Source organism: Polypterus senegalus, chromosome 7 (genome assembly GCF_016835505.1).
Source record: "Polypterus senegalus isolate Bchr_013 chromosome 7, ASM1683550v1, whole genome shotgun sequence".
Taxonomy (NCBI): Eukaryota; Metazoa; Chordata; class Cladistia; order Polypteriformes; family Polypteridae; genus Polypterus; species Polypterus senegalus.
In genome coordinates, this window is record NC_053160.1 from 99,669,502 (window position 1) to 99,689,224 (window position 19,723).

Here is a 19,723-nt window from a genome sequence, read left to right on the forward strand (position 1 = left end):
TTATTCCCCAATATATATATATCCTGGTTAAAAATTGCTGTGAGGTAGATGTTGTAATATTCACTTTACGTAATGCTGTATTTATATATGCTTAATCTTGTGTGACTTTATGATGCTGTATACTATACCCAAACTATATTTCCAAAGCACATGGTTACAACTGCATAACCATAAATATAATTCAGAATACAAAAGCTAAAATCTATAATCTTTAGGAAATGCATTTTAAACTATGGTTTATTACTTGCAGAAAACAGTAATGAAACAATGTCTCTCTGAAAGTGCAATACAGAGTTTAATTGAGTTTTTACATCTCCTGTTGCAACAGCCCAAAGCAAGAAACAGAAGAAATTCAAGTCAAGGAATTTAATATTAAATATAAGGTGCGACTGCTGACTTTCAAGAAAGCAGTGAAAGAGATGCTTCTGTCGGCTTTTGCTGACCTAACCATGTGTCTGTTTTTATCTCTCTCCACTAAACAGTTGATAAAAAGGACATTTTGCACCCAGGCAGCACAGTACTGCAATGGTTAGCTCCAGCAGACCAGATTCTGAAACACAGCACTATGAATATCTTGGGCTCTTCCTGTGTTTGAATGGGTTTTCTTCAGGTATTCTGGTTTTCCTTCCACATTTCATATATGTGCTGGCTGGGTTGATTGGCCTGGTAAGAGTGACTATGCGTATGTGATGGACTAGTACTTTATCTAAGGTTGGTTCCTGTTTTGAGCTCTGCGCAGATCCAGCTTCCTACTCCAGCTTCCTTACTCTAAAACTGAGTGGAATGCATGGATGGATAAATTACTCAGACAGATATATAGGCCATCCAATGGGTAGACATGAACCAACCAATGCTTCTATTATTCATTTAACAAAAAAGTAAGTAGCAAATAATGTGAACATTGCTAAAGCCTGGAGAGCATAGACAAAATCAGTGAGTGAGTGATGTGTTCAGTGAGATCAGACTGTACATGAAGCCTGTTGGGCATTCAGCAATAGCGCAAGAAATATAGTATTAAAGACAACCAGTGACAAGTATATCATTTAGTTGTCTCTTGAAAGTCAGCAGTGCATCTACATAATTGTATGTTCCTTGTGTTTAATTCTACATCACCTTGTTTGTATTTTTTGTTAAATTGTTAAATTAGATTCACTTCTTTTTAAAAGGACTGTCATAACTTGAATTACATTTCTGCAAATACTTTGTATTTATAGACATAATGTAAAGAAACAACTTTAGGTTCCTCTTTAGCAAAATATTCAGTGGAAACAAGTAGATGTGGGAGAATAACTCAAAGCACATTAAGAACACATCCGACAGACATTTAGAACACACATGAGACAGGAGCCCATAAAACAGGTGTAAACAAGCACCACACCCCCTGGGGAGTATTTAATTCTTAGCAAGTTATATGTCTAGAAAATATTAGATAAATCAAAACTGATGATTAAGTTGACTGGTGATTCCTCTTCATTACTACAAACTTATGTTCTTGAAGTTTGTTGTTGGCTATTGCTGTCCAACAAAATGGTTGATTAGATTGTCTCCTTAAGGATAATAATGTTACTGAGGTAGTGAAATGAACAGGATAGAACTTTTATTAATTTATGTATTTATTCCCATGAGTTAAACGGCCACATACCCTTGCCTGGACTGGTATCAGAGCTTTGATCAGGCTATTTTTGCTATCTTGGTTTTCAGGTTCTGTCCAGGAGGTATGCCTAGTGCCACGGGAGTCCCTAAGAGTCACAACAGGAGAAAGATCCGTACTATACAAAAGCATACGTGGTGCCGTAAACAAGGGGTCCATGCGTGATCTGCATGGCTGTACTGGACACTTAGTCACACCATTAACAGATGTCTGTCTTTGGTATCCGAGGTTTCTATTTGGTATTTCTTCACCAAAGCCAGGTATATAGTTGTCAGTGAAAGCAGATAACACTCCTAATACATTTTGATCTGAGATGTGAAGTGTTCTGTCTCTTTCTACCTGAAGGCTACTTGTTTTTGGGTTTTTTACTGTGACAGTTTCTAACTCCAGGTGTTCTGAATGTAATCTGGGGTCCGTTTCATGGTGAGGTAACCCAGTAAGTTGCAGTTGAGGAAAAGCCTTGTTTATTTTGCTTTCTTCACATAACTCTTGTTGTTGGCTGGATTCTTTTAATGGAGATTCATTTTTCTCATCAAGCACAGGGATCTTCTGTAAAGAAAGTACAGACTGATAGAAAAGTACAATTCTGTATTGGTTAAGTGTGTTGTAAAGGAAAAACAAATATATACATAAAAGGTTATTAACATATAAACCATAGGTTATGTGAGTCAGTAAGCCCACACTGTGATGCACAGATATTTTGAGGATTTTATGGTGTTTGGTAGTATCAGTCAACACTTTTCATTGCAAACTCCTCTCTTACATCCTGCCTTTAAAGATTATTCTTGGTTCATCACATCTTCACCTGCATAGCATTTTCTTTACACTCAGATACTCTTCCTTAAATTATGTAAGATACTGCTTACTATTCAAATCTACTCTGATGCACTTCACCAATACAGCCACAGAATTTAAAACAAAACTGAAATTGCTTCCAATCAACTTGTGTATAAGGCCCTGAACTCTGTACTACACCCCTGCTTGGACCCAACATTTCCTACCTGAAGTGATACTGGTTACTTGGTCTAGATGGGCCCATAGATGTCCAGTCTAAACACTACAGACAGGAGGTTGCCAAGACCAGTATCAGATATTTTTCCAAAGCTATTAGGATTGGGCAAGATAATCCGATGACACAATTTCAACTGAATAAATGTCTAATACACTTTTAATCTTTACATTTTTGTCAAGGAAAGATAAACAACAACCATTGTCCTTTTTGAAAAACTGTGCTTTCTCTTAGTTTCATCCTGATGCTCTACCAACATATATCCGCCTCTGCTCTGATCAACTTCTTATTTTTAATCAGTTTTGGTATCATTGACTTTTTTTCTTATTCTAACCAGTGCCTTTATCCTCTGTCTACATCTCATGTAATGTCTTGAAAAGCTGATGTTTCTCATTTCATTACACACAAACTCAGTACTACTCTTTAATCTCACTCAGCTTCTATCATCATGAACCATTGCAAGCATATTGAAGCATTCAGATCTAAGCTCTTCTGTGCTTTCCATCTGTCATCTAATTTGAAATCTAACTTTTTTTTTAAATCTTGAAAAATGTTATTTCTTCTCTGCCCATCTAACTGACAGCTGCATTTAAACCTTAACACAATATCATAGTTGCTCACTGCAATTATGAACAATTGTCTCCTTGGTGCTGGTGCTGGTAATAATTGTCCCTCTGAACTCCCTCTAACTGAAGCTCGCTGTTCCGTTTGTTACCCTTTATCACCTAAGACAAGTGTGCTAAACTGACTGAAACATTTTACTTCTGGACTTCTAATTTTTCTTAGGATACGAAGGAATTTAAGTTGCTAGTAAGCTGTTATGCTTTGATATTAATGACATCATTGGTTGTGCTGTGATTGGTGCATTGTCATTTTGTGGATGCCGTAACCACATATACAATGATGTATGATCTTGCAGCTACCATTTTATGCAAATTCTAGGATGCAGGGCTCACTTGTATTTTAAAAAACAGAGGCATCATTTTACTTTGATGAATATTTGGAGAATATGAAAAAAAAAATGTTGTAATAGGGGAGAATAAAAATTTAGTAAGGAAAAATGTCTTGAAGAAAAGAAGGACATAACATCAATTTAGAACACGAATAACAGTGAACCCTTGTCAGTTTAAAAACTAATCTAAGAAAACAATTAGGTTCTGGTGGTCACATACAAAGAAACAACAATTTTAAGATGCTTTTTAAAAATGTGCTATAAAGTACTTGACATTTTTTATTTATGGCTGCAAGTCTTGTTTTTTAAGTTTCACAATTGGTTTGTTTTTGGATATGCAGTACAGTACTGGCTTTTTATCTATCTATCTAGACATCCTGCAACAAGTAATTTACTTTTTTTGGTGAAACTAACTCAATTCAATCTCAATCCTATGATTTCTCTAACAGTATACATTTGGAATTTCATATTTGTAGTATACACTGCATGGCTTTAACATGTGTATTAGTTTTTTTGGTGGGGGGCGGGGGGCTCAATTCTTTAGTTTATTTTCCACACACTACAGATATGTATGGAGGTTCACAGTGTGTGCAGATGCTTATTTTAAATAATTTTGTAATTAGAAGCCAGGCCTAGCAGATAATGAAACTCAGTATCTTGTTACATGGCTTACTAGTGCTTTCATTCTTCCAAGGCAAATCTTTTATTACATACATTTTTCATTTTCTGAGAACATTAACCATACATTTTGTGGTCCAGAACAGATTCCTACCTCTTGGTCCTTCACTTCTCTCTTATTTATTTCAGAACACTGTATTAACACAGATGCTTCATGATGTATATACAGAGGTTTATATTGGAAGCATAAGGGGAAGTACATTTAAGACTGAAGTCAGGAAGCACTTCTTTACACAAATAGTTGTGGGACTCTGGAACAAACTATTGAGACATGCGGTTGAGGCAGAAACCTTGACAACCTTTAAGAAGAATCTGGATGAGCTATCGGGTCAGCTTAGCTAAACAAACGGGCTTAATGGACTGAATGGTCTCCTCTCATTTGTCAAATTTCCCATGTTTCTTATGCTTCTATGTTAGCTTGGGATCTGGTTGTTCCTTTGTCATTTGCATCTCATTATTAAGAAAACAGCTGAATACAGCTGTTTAAAACAGGCAATTAAGGATTCTCAATTGTAACAAACAAGTTAACTAAAACTATAACTTTATCTTTATCACTTTTGCCATTTAGTTATATTCTAATCTTGCTTGCTCTGAGAGATTCTTTCGTGACAACAGTTAATGGGGTGCTATTTAAAATACAATTGATTAAAATACTCCTAAACTCATAACAAAATAAAGCTCTGCTTCAAAATTTTTCTGAATTATTAGTCCCACTATCTTATTTAAAACCAGTATATCTAAAACAATATTTAAAACAATATCTATGATCTTGAATGCTTTGCACATTGCCTGCAGTAATATCATTATATAAAATTTCCCACATAGCTCAATCTAAATTGAACACTCTACAGAGAAAATCAAGTTTACTGGCACATGTCAAAATATCTAGCTACAAAACTGCACATATTGCATCAGCCTTCTTGAAGTAATTATTCATCCTTCATCTAAAGAGTATCTATCTATCTATCTATCTATCTATCTATCTATCTATCTATCTATCTATCTATCTATCTATCTATCTATCTAAAGATCTAATTTCTGCTCTTTTGGAAGGTGAAAAACATGAATTCTGATCTAATTGTCATCACACCCAGTTAAAAATTTCAACAACACCAAACAAAGATCTAAAATGTGGGTAGCAGGATAATATCAGATTACTATGAGCATCCACTATCCAAATTTCAGCTTGGAAGAACAGACTCATTAGGGTAATAAAATGCAGTCTCAACAGTACTCTAATTCAATGGGGTATACTGTGAAGCTGAGGAATCACCTCACTGGCTTTGATGTAATCAATTCGCAAGTTTTTTTCGCAAACTTTTGCATAGAAATAAAGCATTTAATAATTATCTAAAAAAAATAATATCCCAATCTACTAAAAGGAAAAAGGCTAACACATCTACCTAATGAAAACAGAGATGTCAGCCAGAGATTAAACATATGCAAGGCTTAAATTCCATCAGTTACTTGAAAATTTAACTTAAAATATGCAGTTATATCCATTAGTATATTATAACAAAATATATTACCAACCAATTACTTCAGTAAACAGCTAAATTAATAATGCATCTAAAAGTTAGCCTACCATTAACAGACATTGTGCTACTTCTGTTGTTACAGCATCTCAACAACTATAGGATGTTTATTACAAGTACCTGTTCTATTTGTTCTTCTTCTGCTTGGTCCTCCTCAAGACTGTCTTTATTAAGTTCCCACGCTGGCTGTTTCAAGGGAGGACTCTGGATGCCTCTGGAATCAGGAATGACCTCACTCTCAGAAGTATTTTTATTGTCCAAAACTTTATGGTTATTGATGGTCAAAGTGCTTTTTTTTGCTGAATATGTGCTTTCTGGAGGCTTCATTGATCCAATATGGGATTTCATCTGTTTACAACTTTGTTGTTTTTTCATCATTTGCCTTTTTGAGTTCAAATTTGGTAGACAAATCTCAGTGGCTGGGGGTATTCCCTTTTTTAAAATTATAGTACCAGATTTTACTGTACTCTTTATTTTGGATGCACTTCTTTTGTGTCTAGAACTCACTGACTTCAGTCTCAAGTGCACTTCACCCACACTAGGATCCACTATCTCCCATGTCAGCTCCATCAGTTGTCTGTGAATCTTACCAGGTTCAGTTCCTTGTAGTGAAGAAATATTGGCAAATTCATTGAAAGGTCGAAATCTGTTGAATTTAGGCCAACTTTCAGCCTTGTTTTCAAAAGTGTTGTATTTTGAAGTTCGTAAGTATTTAGGGTTCTTCTTTATTTCAGGTAGCGTTCCAAAGGCTCTTTTGGGTAGAAATGTCAGCTCAGGGTCTGCTGAAGAAGTTGTGTTGCACTGCAGGCTGCCAGATCGAAAATGCACTCTATGACGTTGGTACTCTCGATTGTTTTTCTTCTCCTGAGCAGGTGGAGAAGGCTTTTGTAGATATTTGGCTTTGGTGCCACCTGGTATAATTTCTGTTTTGTTCAGATTGACCTCAGAATACTGTTCCACTTGCCACGGATGAGCATCATTCAACTTTCTTAGTTTAGACTTAACCTGGTCTTGCGGCTTGTTGATGTTGGAAAAAAGTGATACAAATATGTCTTTATCATTCGCAGAGGGTATCTACAAAAACAAGAAAGATTAAAAATGATCATATTTTTCTAGGAGATAATAAGGAAACTGGAAAATGGTAAATTAACAAGGCAGGTCACAGAACAAAAGAAACAGTAACTTGTCTAGAAAAATGAGTATGACGCAGGCAGATGGATGTTGCAGAACACAAGTGACTGTCACTTCCTATATAACATGTATTATTTCAATCTTCCATCTAAATACTCTTTTTCCTTGTTCTTTTTGTGGAATCTTATGGATTTAACATCTCATATGATTTGTGGTGATTTTCTTGTTACAGTCAGTAATTGAATATGGCTGATTCATTGTACATGAATTTTCCTGGTCTCTAAAGTGTTGAAGAGTGATGTCACATATAGAAGTTGGAAAATTCCCAGGCTAACCATCCCAGAAATTTTCAAAGATTAGCAGTCAGATCCTGAAAATTGTACCAAAGGTGTTTTTGTTTTTACATTTTATAGATTTACATATTTATAGATTTAGACCTTTATCCAAAGTTACTTACAACATTTGAGATGAAGATGGTTATACTTCTTTTGCTTTTTCCAGTTGGAACATAAGCAGGTAAAGTGAATTGCTTATGTTAACAGTGTCAGTAGCAGGATTTGAACCCACAGCCCCAGGGTTTGAAGTTCAAAGCCTTAACTACCAAATCACACTAGTGGTTGAGAGCTATGTTCTTTTACTTTGAATGAAATTTTAGAGTACCAATACTGAGAAACTGAAAATCAATGCAACCAGTACAAAGTAGCAATTATCTCTAATCATGCATTGTATTTTTAATTTTTCTAACCTCTATACAGTTCAGTTTTCCCCAAATGACTGTCCCACTCCACCATTTCACTGCTGCCAAAGTGCACAGCTCTCATCACTAGTGGAAAACAACAGCTGTAAAGCAGATGTCACATGCCTACAGCTGGTGCCAACTGGGCTCAACAATTTTGCTTGATCAAGTGGAGATCTCATTGCAAAATCTATCCAGATTTTGATACTTTTCAAATAGGTAAGCTTACAGTACAACAAAAAAATTTAGCAAAATAATACAAAGCTACTTATAAACCTTTATTACACACCATCTCTAAACTTTTGTTTCGTTAATGCGCATGAGCAAAAACATTAAGGCATTTTTCATGCTTTTGTTCTGGGTTGGTTCAAACAAACAAAGGCCTAGAAATGAAATGAGGTCTTGACTCAGGAAATTGCTGGGACGAGTTTCCTGGGACTCTTTACATGTTCACACATGCGATGGCTTTATTCACACATGCCCTCAACTGAGCAATTCCTAAAATAGCCCGTCATTTTCTCAGGAGAATATGCCTTTAACCTAAAGAGATAAGGCACTGATGAGAAAATAGCATAAAGGAAGTTAGAAGAGCTATCATTGTTTATCTGAATGTCTCTTGTGTACAGTTCTAATTCATCGTGAATGCTAATCCCAGTCAGCTTTTAGGGAGACTATGCAGGTAGGAATATATAAATGCATCATATTTGTCAGGAATAGCTAGCAATACCATTTCAATATTGTGTCAACAATGTATGTGTCAGAGTGTGAAAAAATGTTACATGCCAAAAGGTATACTTTTAAAGAGCTCAATCATTATATTACTTATTCTAATCAGTTGGTTAAAAAATGTGTGGGTTTTTTTTGTGATATATGCAACTTTTGTTGATTTATTGTTGGTTTTGGCAGAATGTGAGTTATATTTCTCTTGGCCATCAGATGTTGTACTTAGTGGAACACTATTCTTGAATCAAGTGACAGAAATGAAAGGGTATTCATCTGAAGCCAAGAACAAAAAATGTTTAGTCAAGAGATTGTTAAGTACATTTAAAATAGTTTGGTAAATTTGTAGGTAAATTTGTAACCAGAATTTTTCTAACTATATTAGTGCTGAATTTTCAAGAAATCCTTCATCTAAAAATATTATTTTTTTGTCTGTCACACCAAACAATATTGGGTACTTATGTACTAAACGGACGACACGGATGGCTAGTACCCTTTTCTATTATCGTGACGCAAATCGGATTTTCGGTGTTAACATTAGGCACCCAAAGGGCACATTAACATTAGGGACCTATAGGCAACTATGCTCCACTAACTTTAAGGTTAGTATTTATGTTTGGGGTAGGTCAGTCTAATAGTTTAAACTCCAAAAATTAAGCAATTGGGGTGCCTCCCCCACGGAGCCCAACACTAGAATCGATAGGAATGGGTTCAAATCCTAACAGTTTTGTTCAGAGCACACAACATGTGTAAATTATATACATTCACATCTTGGGGATTTTGTGTTTGGTTTACATTTTATGTCTTCCAAGTCATGGCAGGAACACACCACTGACACCATTGTATAGTGTTATGGGCATCATGTGCAGCTGTGTGTACAAGCACTACTGAAGTATCACAAATCAGTCAGCCAGAATAAGTGCCTACAGGGTCAATCCATTCACATAGGTGAAGCAGGTGATCGCCTAGAGCAGCACATGACCAAGATGGTCAAAGATACGACTAAACCGTTGGCTAATTGATGGCAAAACACATTGTCCTACTAAGTTCTCCCTAATTATGCCAAATGACCAAGCAATGTTTTAATCCCATCTTGGGCTGCCATTCCTTAACTGTATAGCACTGAATTCTGAGTTCAGCCCAAAGCTGACACATTGACCTTTTAATGTACAAAATGTTCAAATGTAGTAGTGGTATTCAGTTTGTAAATATTTTGGTAAACTCTATATACTCCTATATTTAAAAATTAGGCAAATGGGGCGCCTCCCCCACGGAGCCCAACACTAGAATGGGTAGGAACTACCCTCCGTTTAGTACACAAGTACCCAATATTGATATCATGTGAGGTGTATGGTAGCCAATGTATGAGTGCAGAAATACATGTTTTTTTTTAGCATGGGGCTGAATATAAGATGTGTGGATTATGAAACGCATGTGCAGAATTGTGTACAAGAGTTCTTTTCTCTGAGGTGTTTTGATATTGTTTACTGTTGTTAAAACACTGGTCCCCATTAACACATATTTTGTTATCTCCTTTGTCTGAAATAAATTAAGATTAAAAATGTTTCTCAGCTGTAGCTACAAGCAACGTGGGGTAAAGTGGTAGATTAAAAAAAAAGTTTAATTTTTTGGTGGAGTATTCAAGTTGATTATTTTTCAACAAAGTTTGGAAACTAGTTTAACCACACAGCTATCCTATATTAACCAACAAATTATTCAGCAGAAATGTGTCAAGAAATGCTACTGCGGCTTTTTTATATAACCAAATGACCAACGACAATAAACTTGCATAAAGCCTCAGTATGACAGAAGTCTGAAGTGTTTCTTTTTGGTTTTCTTCCTGTTTAGCCATTCTGGTGTATGTTCAAACCTTTGTGTGTGTGTGTGTGTATGGAGCTTTTGTAAAAAAACAAATTTGCCCCTGGGGACAAATAAAGCTTCATCTGTCTGTCTGTCTGGTATGCAATCTGTAAATCATATGTCTGGTAGCCATAACATAGTGAGCATCATATAAAATTGCACCAGTCATAAAAAAATGAATACACAAAATCATGGTGTGTTCATAGAAAAACAAATACACATAATGTGGACAGATTGATCATATTACCAAAGTATTGGCAATAAAAAAATATAATCTAAAAATTAAACAGAAAGAAAATATTATAAACACAATCCTAACAGTTTTGTTCAGAGCACACAACATGTGTAAATATATACATTCACATCTTGGGGATTTTGTGTTTGGTTTACATTTTATGTCTTCCAAGTCATGGCAGGAACACACCACTGACACCATTGTACAGTGTTATGGGCATCATGTGCAGCTGTGTGTACAAGCACTACTGAAGTATCACAAATCAGTCAGCCAGAATAAGTGCCTACAGGGTCAATCCATTCACATAGGTGAAGCAGGTGATCGCCTAGAGCAGCACATGACCAAGATGGTCAAAGATACGACTAAACTGTTGGCTAATTGATGGCAGAACACATTGTCCTACTAAGTTCTCCCTAATCATGCCAAATGACCAAGCAATGTTTCAGTCCCAGCTTGGGTTGCCATTCCCTAACTGTATAGCACTGAATTCTGAGTTCAGACCAAAGCTGACACATTGACATTTTAATGTACAAAATTTTCAAATGTAGTAGTGGTATTCATTTTGTAAATATTTTGGTTAACTCTATATACTCCTATATACTGTGCTCATATTGTTAACATAGAGAAGTCATGTGCTGACCACATCAGATTTTTATACTGTGTTATAATAAATATATTTATGATGCTGGAATTTAGCATTTCACAGAAGGTGACACAGCTGATTCAGGTAAGGCCATATTCCCGAGACCATCTGTGTGTTTCATAGCATTATTGCCCCTTCCCATTCAATATACTATATATTCTACTGTGTATATTTACCTTTATTGATCTTGCTGCTTCTGAATTCAGGTTGTATCTGTGAAGGTGCTGTGGAACTTCCTTCAAAGAAAAATGCCGGTTTCCACCGGAATCTCTATCTATAATCTTAGAAGAAAGCTCCATGGAGTCCCAGATCATAGTGTCATTAACTGAAACAAGTCCATGTTGGGCTGAGTAAATCTCTTGAGATGTATGATGATCCCCACAGGAGAATATGTGGTGTTTGGGACCCTGGCTTCTGCTTAACGTCTGATTTTTGCAGTGGAAAGGTGGTAGGTAGAAATCATCAATGGTAGAAGGCAGTCTGTCCCCCAAGTTAAATGTTTCAAGTTCTCTTGTACTTTGTTTGAGGGAAATACTTCTTTGGTAGTTTCTTGCATTAGATGGCTTCGCTCTTAAACAAACTTCCCCTGTGCTGGGATCTACAACCTTCAATGTCATATCTACTGGGTTCATAGTCATCTTAGCTGCATCCAGGATTTGTAATGGAGAAACGTGATCAAATTCATGGAAAGTTGCAGCTTTGTTGCTCAACAGGGGCTGTCTGGCTAGAATCTTGGGCAGGGTCTGAAATGAAGTGGGAAGCAATTTGGGGCTCGTTTTCGATGCAGACAGTGGTAGAACAAGACATTTTTCCATAGATTCAGCCTGGGGCTTTGTAATACGGTGCAGAATTGGTAAACGATGGGCCCATCTAGGGTATTGATATTCCTTATTTGTTTTTTTCTCCTCAGTAGGTGGGATTGGTTTCTGAGGGATTTTTGGCCTCACCTCAATTGTTGCAAATGCAGCTTTGCTTAGTGTGATTTCAGAGATCTCAGTGAAAAGCTGTGATTGTTCATCACAAATCTTTCTGAGTTTAGAACTAAGCTGTACAGGTGAGGTGCTGAAATTCAAGAAAAGTTCTGCTTTTTCATCTTTGAAAGGCTTCTGCAAAAACAATGCAAAAGTGAAGAGCTAAGGTTGGAGCTTTGTGAGTCTAGGAATGTTAGCAGGCCTCTAAAACAGTCTCCATATACTGTATAAGCCAAGGATTAAGGGCATTCATTTACACAAGCAAAAGATTATAATCTCAATATCAAAGCTATATATGTGCCATGAAGCGTGCAATAATATTACTTGGACAGTCCTGGTTATATATCAGGCAGCACAGGTCATTACTCAGGTAACAGCTGTTTAGAACTCTGTGCGGATCAAAACATAACAACCTGCCATATTATGAGCAGAAGAAAAGATAAAGCAGCAGGGCAGTGCCACCTGGTTGGTCTGGGAGAGGCGCAGAACAAGAGATACCCAGACCTCAAATAGCAAGGAGAGAATGAAGCCCAGCACAACCATTGGCAAGCTGAACATATTAGTTAATTTAACAAATAAGAAACATTACAAAATGAAGAAAAATTATGCAAAAAACAAAACAGCTGTCGACAATTCTTAACTCAGGTTTTTCTCCGCAGCAGATAAACCATAGAAAATAGCAGTTGCTTGATTTGGAGGGTGTATGATTCACTGGGCATAAAATAGGGGGTTCGAAGGCAGCTCAGAGGGCAGACATACTCTGTGATCCTGAGCCAAGGCCCCTCACCTCCTTGTGTGCTCTTCTTCAGGGATGGCCGTACGATCCAGTGGGGGAATTCTAAGAAACCTGGAGATTTAAATTCCGGCTGAGTCAATGACATCCTTTGTGACTCAGATCCAGGTCACTTAAATGTTCTCCGGTTCTTCTGTGGAGGCTGCAGCAGTCAACAAACACCGATTGGTAAATCGCAGTGTAGCAATACTAAAATTTATTTTTCATTGTGGAATTTTGGCAGTTTCCATTTCAAAGTACTTAAAATGAGCAACAGGAAAATTTGTTAGTAAAAGCTAAATAAGGTTCATATAATTCATGTGTTCATCCTGTATTGCAGTCAAAGGTAAGAAAAGCAGAAATGGAGAAGATGACCACTTAAAAACCCAAAAAGCTGATGAGTGGACACCATTGCACACCACAAGGGATTTAGGGCTGAAGCATTCAGTTTGGTGACAGCATTGCCAAAAATAGAGCAAATGCAAAGCAGGATAATTTAGGTTTAGGAAAACAGTATTAATGTAGAAAATCAAACTATAGAGACATATGTAAGTCCTACACTGAAGCACAAATTTCATACAGTTTCACTTGATGTCACACTGAGCTAAGCACACATGTTAATCCTTAGACTGTCCTACCACTGGATTGCCTCGAACCATAGCTGCCTTTCCAGTAATCATCTGTTCTGTGGTGGCTGTGGGCCTCTGCACTGTTGCTTGGATTGGCCTCAGTGTTTCTTCATCCATTATGTCTCTACTGTGTAGCCAGGATGGCTCCCTGAAGGAGGCTCGCTTTTTGCCGAGGGGATCGGCGACAGTCACCCCAGGAGAAAGCTCCATAGAATCCCAGAGCACACGGCCAGCAGTGGGTAGAGGCCCTGGCAGCATACCATCAGAGGGATCCAGCAGTGTGCTAAGAAAAACCTGCTTTTTGGGTTCCAGTTTTCCCTTCTGCTTCTCCTTTTTCAAAGTGGAGTCTGCAACTGTCTGTATTTTCAATTTGCTATTTACAGAATGAAGGGTTTCATTGCAGGAGTGCTTTGCCTTCATGGTGGGTTCCACCACCTCCCACAGCACCTCCACCTCATGCCTGGGTAATTTGGTGATGTCCAATTTGCGCACTGAAGTAACGTTGCCAGAATCATCAAAGGTCAGGGCACTGCTGCGCTGTGGTGGCCGGCCAGCCTGGATTTTAAGCATGTTGTAAAATGAAGATGGGAGGAGAGCAGGAGGCTCTTTTTCTGTGGGTAATGATTCTATGGTTTGTTTAACTGGGGGCTCTTTCTCAAGATCTGCCAAGGGAGTAGTGCCATGACGCAAATTGCTTGAACGAAGAGGCCCTCGAAGATGCTGGTACTCACGTTTTGCTTTCTTCTCCTCGGTGGGTGGAGTGGGCTTTTGTAGTTGTTTTGATTTTTTTCTAGTGGTAGTGTGTTCTGATTTTTCCAAGACCTGCTCTGTTTTCTGCGGTTGTCCCTCAGCTACTTTGATTGCTGTCTCCTTATGGTGCTCTTGAGATTTGCTAACTTCTGGACTAGGGGCTGCCTTCTCTTCATCGATTAATGTAGGAGTCACCTGCAAAGAGAACACACACTGTGGTCACAATAATCAAAGAATATGCTAATATGCTAATTATATTTTAAACAGAAGTTTTACAAATTTCAAGTGGCAAAAACTCAACTGATGATCATATGTGTAATATCTGACATTAGATATTTAACACTACTGTAAAGTGACCCTGTGTGGATGTTAAGTGTGCTCCATGATGGACCTGAATCCATTCCTGGGTGAACTTCTGTATGCTGGGAAGCATCTGTCTATATGCAACCCTGAAACTAGACAAAGTTGTATTGGAAAATAGATTATAAAAGGTCTGGCTAGACAACTAAGTACAAAGTTTTTGTGGTTCTCATTCACCTGGGCCAGTGCTTTTCATATTTAGTCGCAGGGTGTCCTGTACAGATGATTTTTGTTCTAAACATTTTCAGAAGCTAATTTCAGTCTTGTTTAAAATACTGGTTCTTACTTAACTATATTGTTAGAAATGCATCATAGCATGTACAGTAGTTTCTTTTAATTGAAATTACAGAAGCAGATTATTACTCTGTAGTGGCACAGTGATTAGTCCTGCTGCCTCACAGCTCTGGATGCTGTGGCTTGAATTACAGACCTGTCGCTGATTTATTATCTTCTCAAGAGTCTTTCTCCTGGTACTCAGGTATTCCTCTCACTTCCTAACTATGTTCCGATTAGATTAATTGTTGCCTCTAAACTGGTCCTTTAGAACTGGATGGTAATTTGTGTTTGAATATACCCTGCATCTCCCCATTCCCAACATGGTTCCTGCCATGCATTCAATACTATCATCATCATGAATTGGAGAAAAGTGGGCACAGATTGTTGATGGTTTAATAGTCTATTAGTATTGTTTTGTGAAGGGAGTCTATTTGCTTTCTTCACTTATTTATCTGTTTTAACACAGATAGATTTTGAGAGCATCACAATGGCTCAGTGATTAGTGGCTCTTTCTCTCAAATACAAGAGCCCGTGTTTGATTCATGGCCTTGTTTCATCCTTGTGTATGTTCTTCCTGTGTCCATTGGGGGTCCTGCTTCTTCCAAAGTCCCTTGCATGATTGGTTGACAGGTGACTTTAAATTACTTTGAGTGCAAGCATGAGTGGCCCCCGTTAATGGACCGAATTTAAGCTTCACAATCCATGCGTGAAACCCAGAAGCTCTAAATTTCTTCCGAAAAAAAATGCACTATTTAATCAACCAGGTATATCTGTAGCAAAACAGCAGTCCAGGTGCATTACATTTACAGCAAGTATTTTGCACAAAAGTGATTTGCTTCATAATCCATCCATCCATCATCCAACCCGCTATATCCTAACTACAGGGTCATGGGGGTCTGCTGAAGCCAATCCCAGCCAACATAGGGCACAAGGCAGGAAACAAGCCCTGGGTGGGGCGCCAGCCCACCGCAGGGCGTGCACACACACACATACACACCAGGGACAATTTAGAATTCGCCAATGAACCTAACCTGCATGTCTTTGGACTGTGGGAGGAAACCGGAGGAAACCCACACAGACACGGGGAGAACATGCAAACTCCACGCAGGGAGGACCCGGGAAGCGAACCTGGGTCTCCTAACTGTGCTGTGCTGCCCCTTGCTTCATAATGATTATTAAAAATAAAATGAAAGTGATCCTACAGTTTGCTTAAACATAAAACTGTAAAGAACAAACTCTGATTTTCTTTTAAAAATCACATTGCTAACTGTTAGTGTTAAAAATTGTTTAATACTGTATATTAAAATTACTTATATTGGTCATCTAACCATCCTTTTGAATGGTAGTATTTGTATGTTTTTCTTTAATTGGTAGAAACACAGAAGTAGACAAACTAACAGAACAATCTAATACTTTTTACTTCCAAACTAATAAGGTGTATGGCCACAGTTTGTCTTCAGAACAGATTCAATACTTTTTTTAATTCTGTAGTACAAATCCTGAACAGTGCAGAGTGGGATCCTGCACCATTCTTCAAAAAGAAAAGCCTCCTTTTGTTTGTACTTTGTGGTCCAGCCCTTCCCTAAAGGCTTAATGATGTTCTGATCTGGGGATTAAAGAGGCCATGGAGTGTTTGATTGCTTCCAGATATTCATGAAATTACTCCAATTAGTTTCACGATTTGTATTGGTATATTATCATCCTGGAATAGGAAATCCACATTAAGGAACAGTGTTTGTGCTATAGGATATAACTGATTCTGCTAAATGGTCTCATTCACCTGACATTTTTAACATTTGGCAGTATGGTAGGCATCAAGGGGAATGGGAACACTGCTATCAGAGGAACACAGTTCATAAACAAGGAGGCCAAAGAAATGAATCCATGAAAACCAAAACATAGGTAAAATAAACTTGGATTCAAAAGATCCTTTGTTAGCCTGGGGTTATTTCACCTAACTACACTGACAAATACAATTGATTTTGTTAATCCTCAATCTAACCTAACACTAGAAGAACAACATATGTGTATCACCAATATGTATAGGTGGGGAATATGTCATATGACCTTGATGCCATTTGACTGCGAATGAACATAGCAAACTGTAAATGAAATGTCCACCACATAGGAAATGGCAGCAACTATCCAAAAAAAAAAAACCAGAACAAAAAATGGTGCTTACGTTGACACTGTAATTGCAATTAAACAATTATAATTCAAACAATGATGGAAAAAATGAAATATTAAGGTTCCTGGCCACAAATGTAATTCATGACATTTCAAAACATAAACCTGGCTGATGTTGGAGATTGGATGAAAGAAGAACCTTTTTTTTGTTAAACTACAGTTATTTGTATGGAATGTTATTTGTTTTTAATAAAATCAAAAAAGAAAAGAAAGAAGACTCATCAGATTATGCTACATTTTTACATTACGCAGCATATTTTTCATATTTTGACATCCTTCCTTTGGCCTTACATTCAAGCCTTTTGTGATTAATCCACCTGTAAAGTTGAGCATTGACTGTTTGGCCTTTATGGAACTTACTCAAATATCAAAGTGTTAATAGTCAGGCCTCTTCTATAGCTAACACAAACTGCTGATTATCAATCAGTTCAATAGGACTCAACTGTGCAATGTTTGTAGTCTGGATTTAGTTACTTCAAAGTTTTACTCCCTTATCAGGTGATGTGTCCATTATTTTTTCCACCCCCACTTTGGAAGAATTAGAGATGTAAATCTTCTGGGATTAGTCCCTCTTTATTGTTTACATGAACTCCTGATAATGTCTGACCATAATCTTTTAAAATAAAACTAGCCTCATCAATTTCCTTTAGAAAGCTACCTTAATTTTTTTCTACAAATTTCTTACTGAACGCAGGTTTGGACTTTGAATAGGTTTGCTCCACTACACAACTAACTGTAAGCTTCAGGATGTTGTCACGCTTGTTGTTTCATCTTTCTTCCTTAAGACATAAGGTTGCCCCTCTGCGACTTTTCTTTGTTCATTTAGTCTTGTTACTAGTCCCCTGGTGTCTGCTGATCAGGAGCATCCCCATGTCATGTCACTGGTACTATCAAGTTTCATTACATAGAGATGATTTTTTTTTTTTAAGTGATGACTTTCCTCATTCAAGTGGAACAAATTAAGGATTTCAAGATTATTGTCTTTAGATCTTGCATGTCTTTATATATGACTGATTTGTTGAGTGGCTTGGAATATCATTGAAACATGCTCACTTTGAGTAATTTTTTCAGATAAAGAATGTTTCTCTTTAAGTCAATAATGCTCTTACAGCTTTTTGATCACAATTACTTGGCTATTATTTGCAACTTGATAATCATTGTGACCATGTTCCAAAGATTATTCTGCTCTTTGAATGTTTCTTCATAGTTATGTCATGATTTGTAGCTTTCCCTAATTTGTTTTCCTAGAGTATTTGTGAGAACTGCTTAATGCTTATGTACAAGTGTCTAAGAAATACATCTTCTCGTAAGGTATATCCAGTCACAGGAGAGGAAAGTATCTGCTATATTAACCAGAGGGTTATTCACAGGAAGTGTTTGCGAGTAAAGTTACAGAAGAAAAGTCATACCTTTAGTTTGCTCAAGTCCATTAAAGGAGACTGTCGTATCTTTCCTCATATTATTCACCAGAATTAACAAGGGGAAATAGCTAGAATTGTGGGCAGGGAGTATCAGGCCATGTGAGTAGGTATTCATGAGATTCTGAAAGTTTCCTGCATGGTGTCAGGTGAGTAAGAACTGCATTTTTGAAAATGTGGAGGGTCCCTTCACCCTAATGGGGGGTAGACAGTAACATTTTCTCAAAGGATAGGGCACTGAAGAGCAGGATAAGAGAAGCCCTGTCTGGGGTGCATTTCATTTTAAATTGTGGTATATGGGGCAACTCAACTTTTTTTTTAATACTATTTAAAACAATCTTTCTTCAATGTCATCCTTATCAAGGAATTATCAGTGCACCCTGTGTCTTCTTCTATTTGTTATTGTAATGTATAAAGCTAAGGGGGCTTTTCCCCCTGCTCACTTTGCTCTCCAAACCCCGCCCTGTGCTACGTGCCAGCCACTTTGCGTTTCTGTCGCTTGCATATGTGTATTTCACTTTCGCCAAACAACAAATCTTTTAATTCTCACAGATACGCCTCTTTATTAGGAAGAAACACTACTTTTCCCTGATGGAAACACAAATTAGACGATCTACAAGTCCCTGACTTAAAGTTTAAATCCGAACAATATGTACATACTTCTGTCATATCACCTATGTCCATATATTTAATCACTTTTCGCTGTTCTGTTATTTCACCGAGTAATAACTTCCGTTTGTTTGCGCTAATGTGACCTTTACTATCATTTTTTTGAGACTTTTGGATTTTAGTACTATCATTATCTCTAATCTGCTCTACACGTGTATCACGCCAACATTGTTAAACCTCTTTATGAGGTTCTACTTGGTCATCTACTCTTTGTCTTTTATTTCCGGCCCTGGGCATGGTTAAATTTCAACGTCTTGTCTCGTGGGACATGAAATTATCTCTCTGAAAAAGTCTCGTCTCGTACCAGGATTTTTTATATAATAGAGAGATATACTTCCAGGTTCATCTGTAATAAGGAAGCAGGTCATTTTACTTTACTTTCAGGTGTAGAGTTCAAGTTATGTAAGAGTTATATTGTTTAGTAATATAAACATGCATAATGTCATTAAAATTACAGTATTAAAATGAGAGAAAAATTAGTCTAATCAGAGGGTATGCAACTACTCAGGTAACTACTGAAAAAGAAACTCCAATATTTCCC

General features: G+C 37.2%; 2 protein-coding genes across 3 annotated transcripts; both read right to left on the reverse strand.

Annotated features, from left to right (window-relative positions):
• Positions 1-1,097: 1,097 nt before the first annotated feature.
• LOC120532174 lies at positions 1,098-6,258 on the reverse strand. 2 transcript variants are annotated; one of them, XM_039758048.1, is made up of 2 exons: positions 5,946-6,258; positions 1,098-2,200 (listed from the first exon to the last, which is right to left on the reverse strand). In XM_039758048.1, the coding sequence occupies exons 1-2, from the start codon at positions 6,201-6,203 to the stop codon at positions 1,601-1,603; spliced, it is 858 nt and encodes a 285-aa protein (XP_039613982.1). In that variant the 5' UTR covers positions 6,204-6,258; the 3' UTR covers positions 1,098-1,600. The 2 variants fall into 2 exon arrangements, with proteins under 2 accessions (XP_039613982.1, XP_039613981.1); XM_039758047.1 differs by having other exon boundaries at positions 1,098-2,218.
• Positions 6,218-18,525, reverse strand: LOC120532040. Its single transcript, XM_039757953.1, has 5 exons — positions 18,505-18,525; positions 13,532-14,467; positions 11,327-12,256; positions 6,333-6,899; positions 6,218-6,244 (listed from the first exon to the last, which is right to left on the reverse strand). The coding sequence occupies exons 1-5, from the start codon at positions 18,523-18,525 to the stop codon at positions 6,218-6,220; spliced, it is 2,481 nt and encodes an 826-aa protein (XP_039613887.1).
• Between the last annotated feature and the right edge of the window lie 1,198 nt (positions 18,526-19,723).

What these genes read in the sequence shown, in the direction of transcription:
- LOC120532040 (XM_039757953.1), bottom strand. Translation starts at nt 18,525, where the DNA reads ATGGACTTGAGCAAACTAAAG. An exon ending in TGGACTTGAGCAAACTAAAG is followed by an intron (nt 14,468 to 18,504) that starts GTATGACTTTTC and finishes TTCTCTTTGCAG; the next exon opens with GTGACTCCTACATTAATCGA. An exon ending in TGCACTTGAGACTGAAGTCA is followed by an intron (nt 6,245 to 6,332) that starts GTGAGTTCTAGA and finishes GAATACCCCCAG; the next exon opens with CCACTGAGATTTGTCTACCA.
- LOC120532174 (XM_039758047.1), bottom strand. Translation starts at nt 6,203, where the DNA reads ATGATGAAAAAACAACAAAGTTGTAAACAGATGAAATCCCATATTGGA. An exon ending in AAGAAGAACAAATAGAACAG is followed by an intron (nt 2,219 to 5,945) that starts GTACTTGTAATA and finishes CTTTTCTATCAG; the next exon opens with TCTGTACTTTCTTTACAGAA.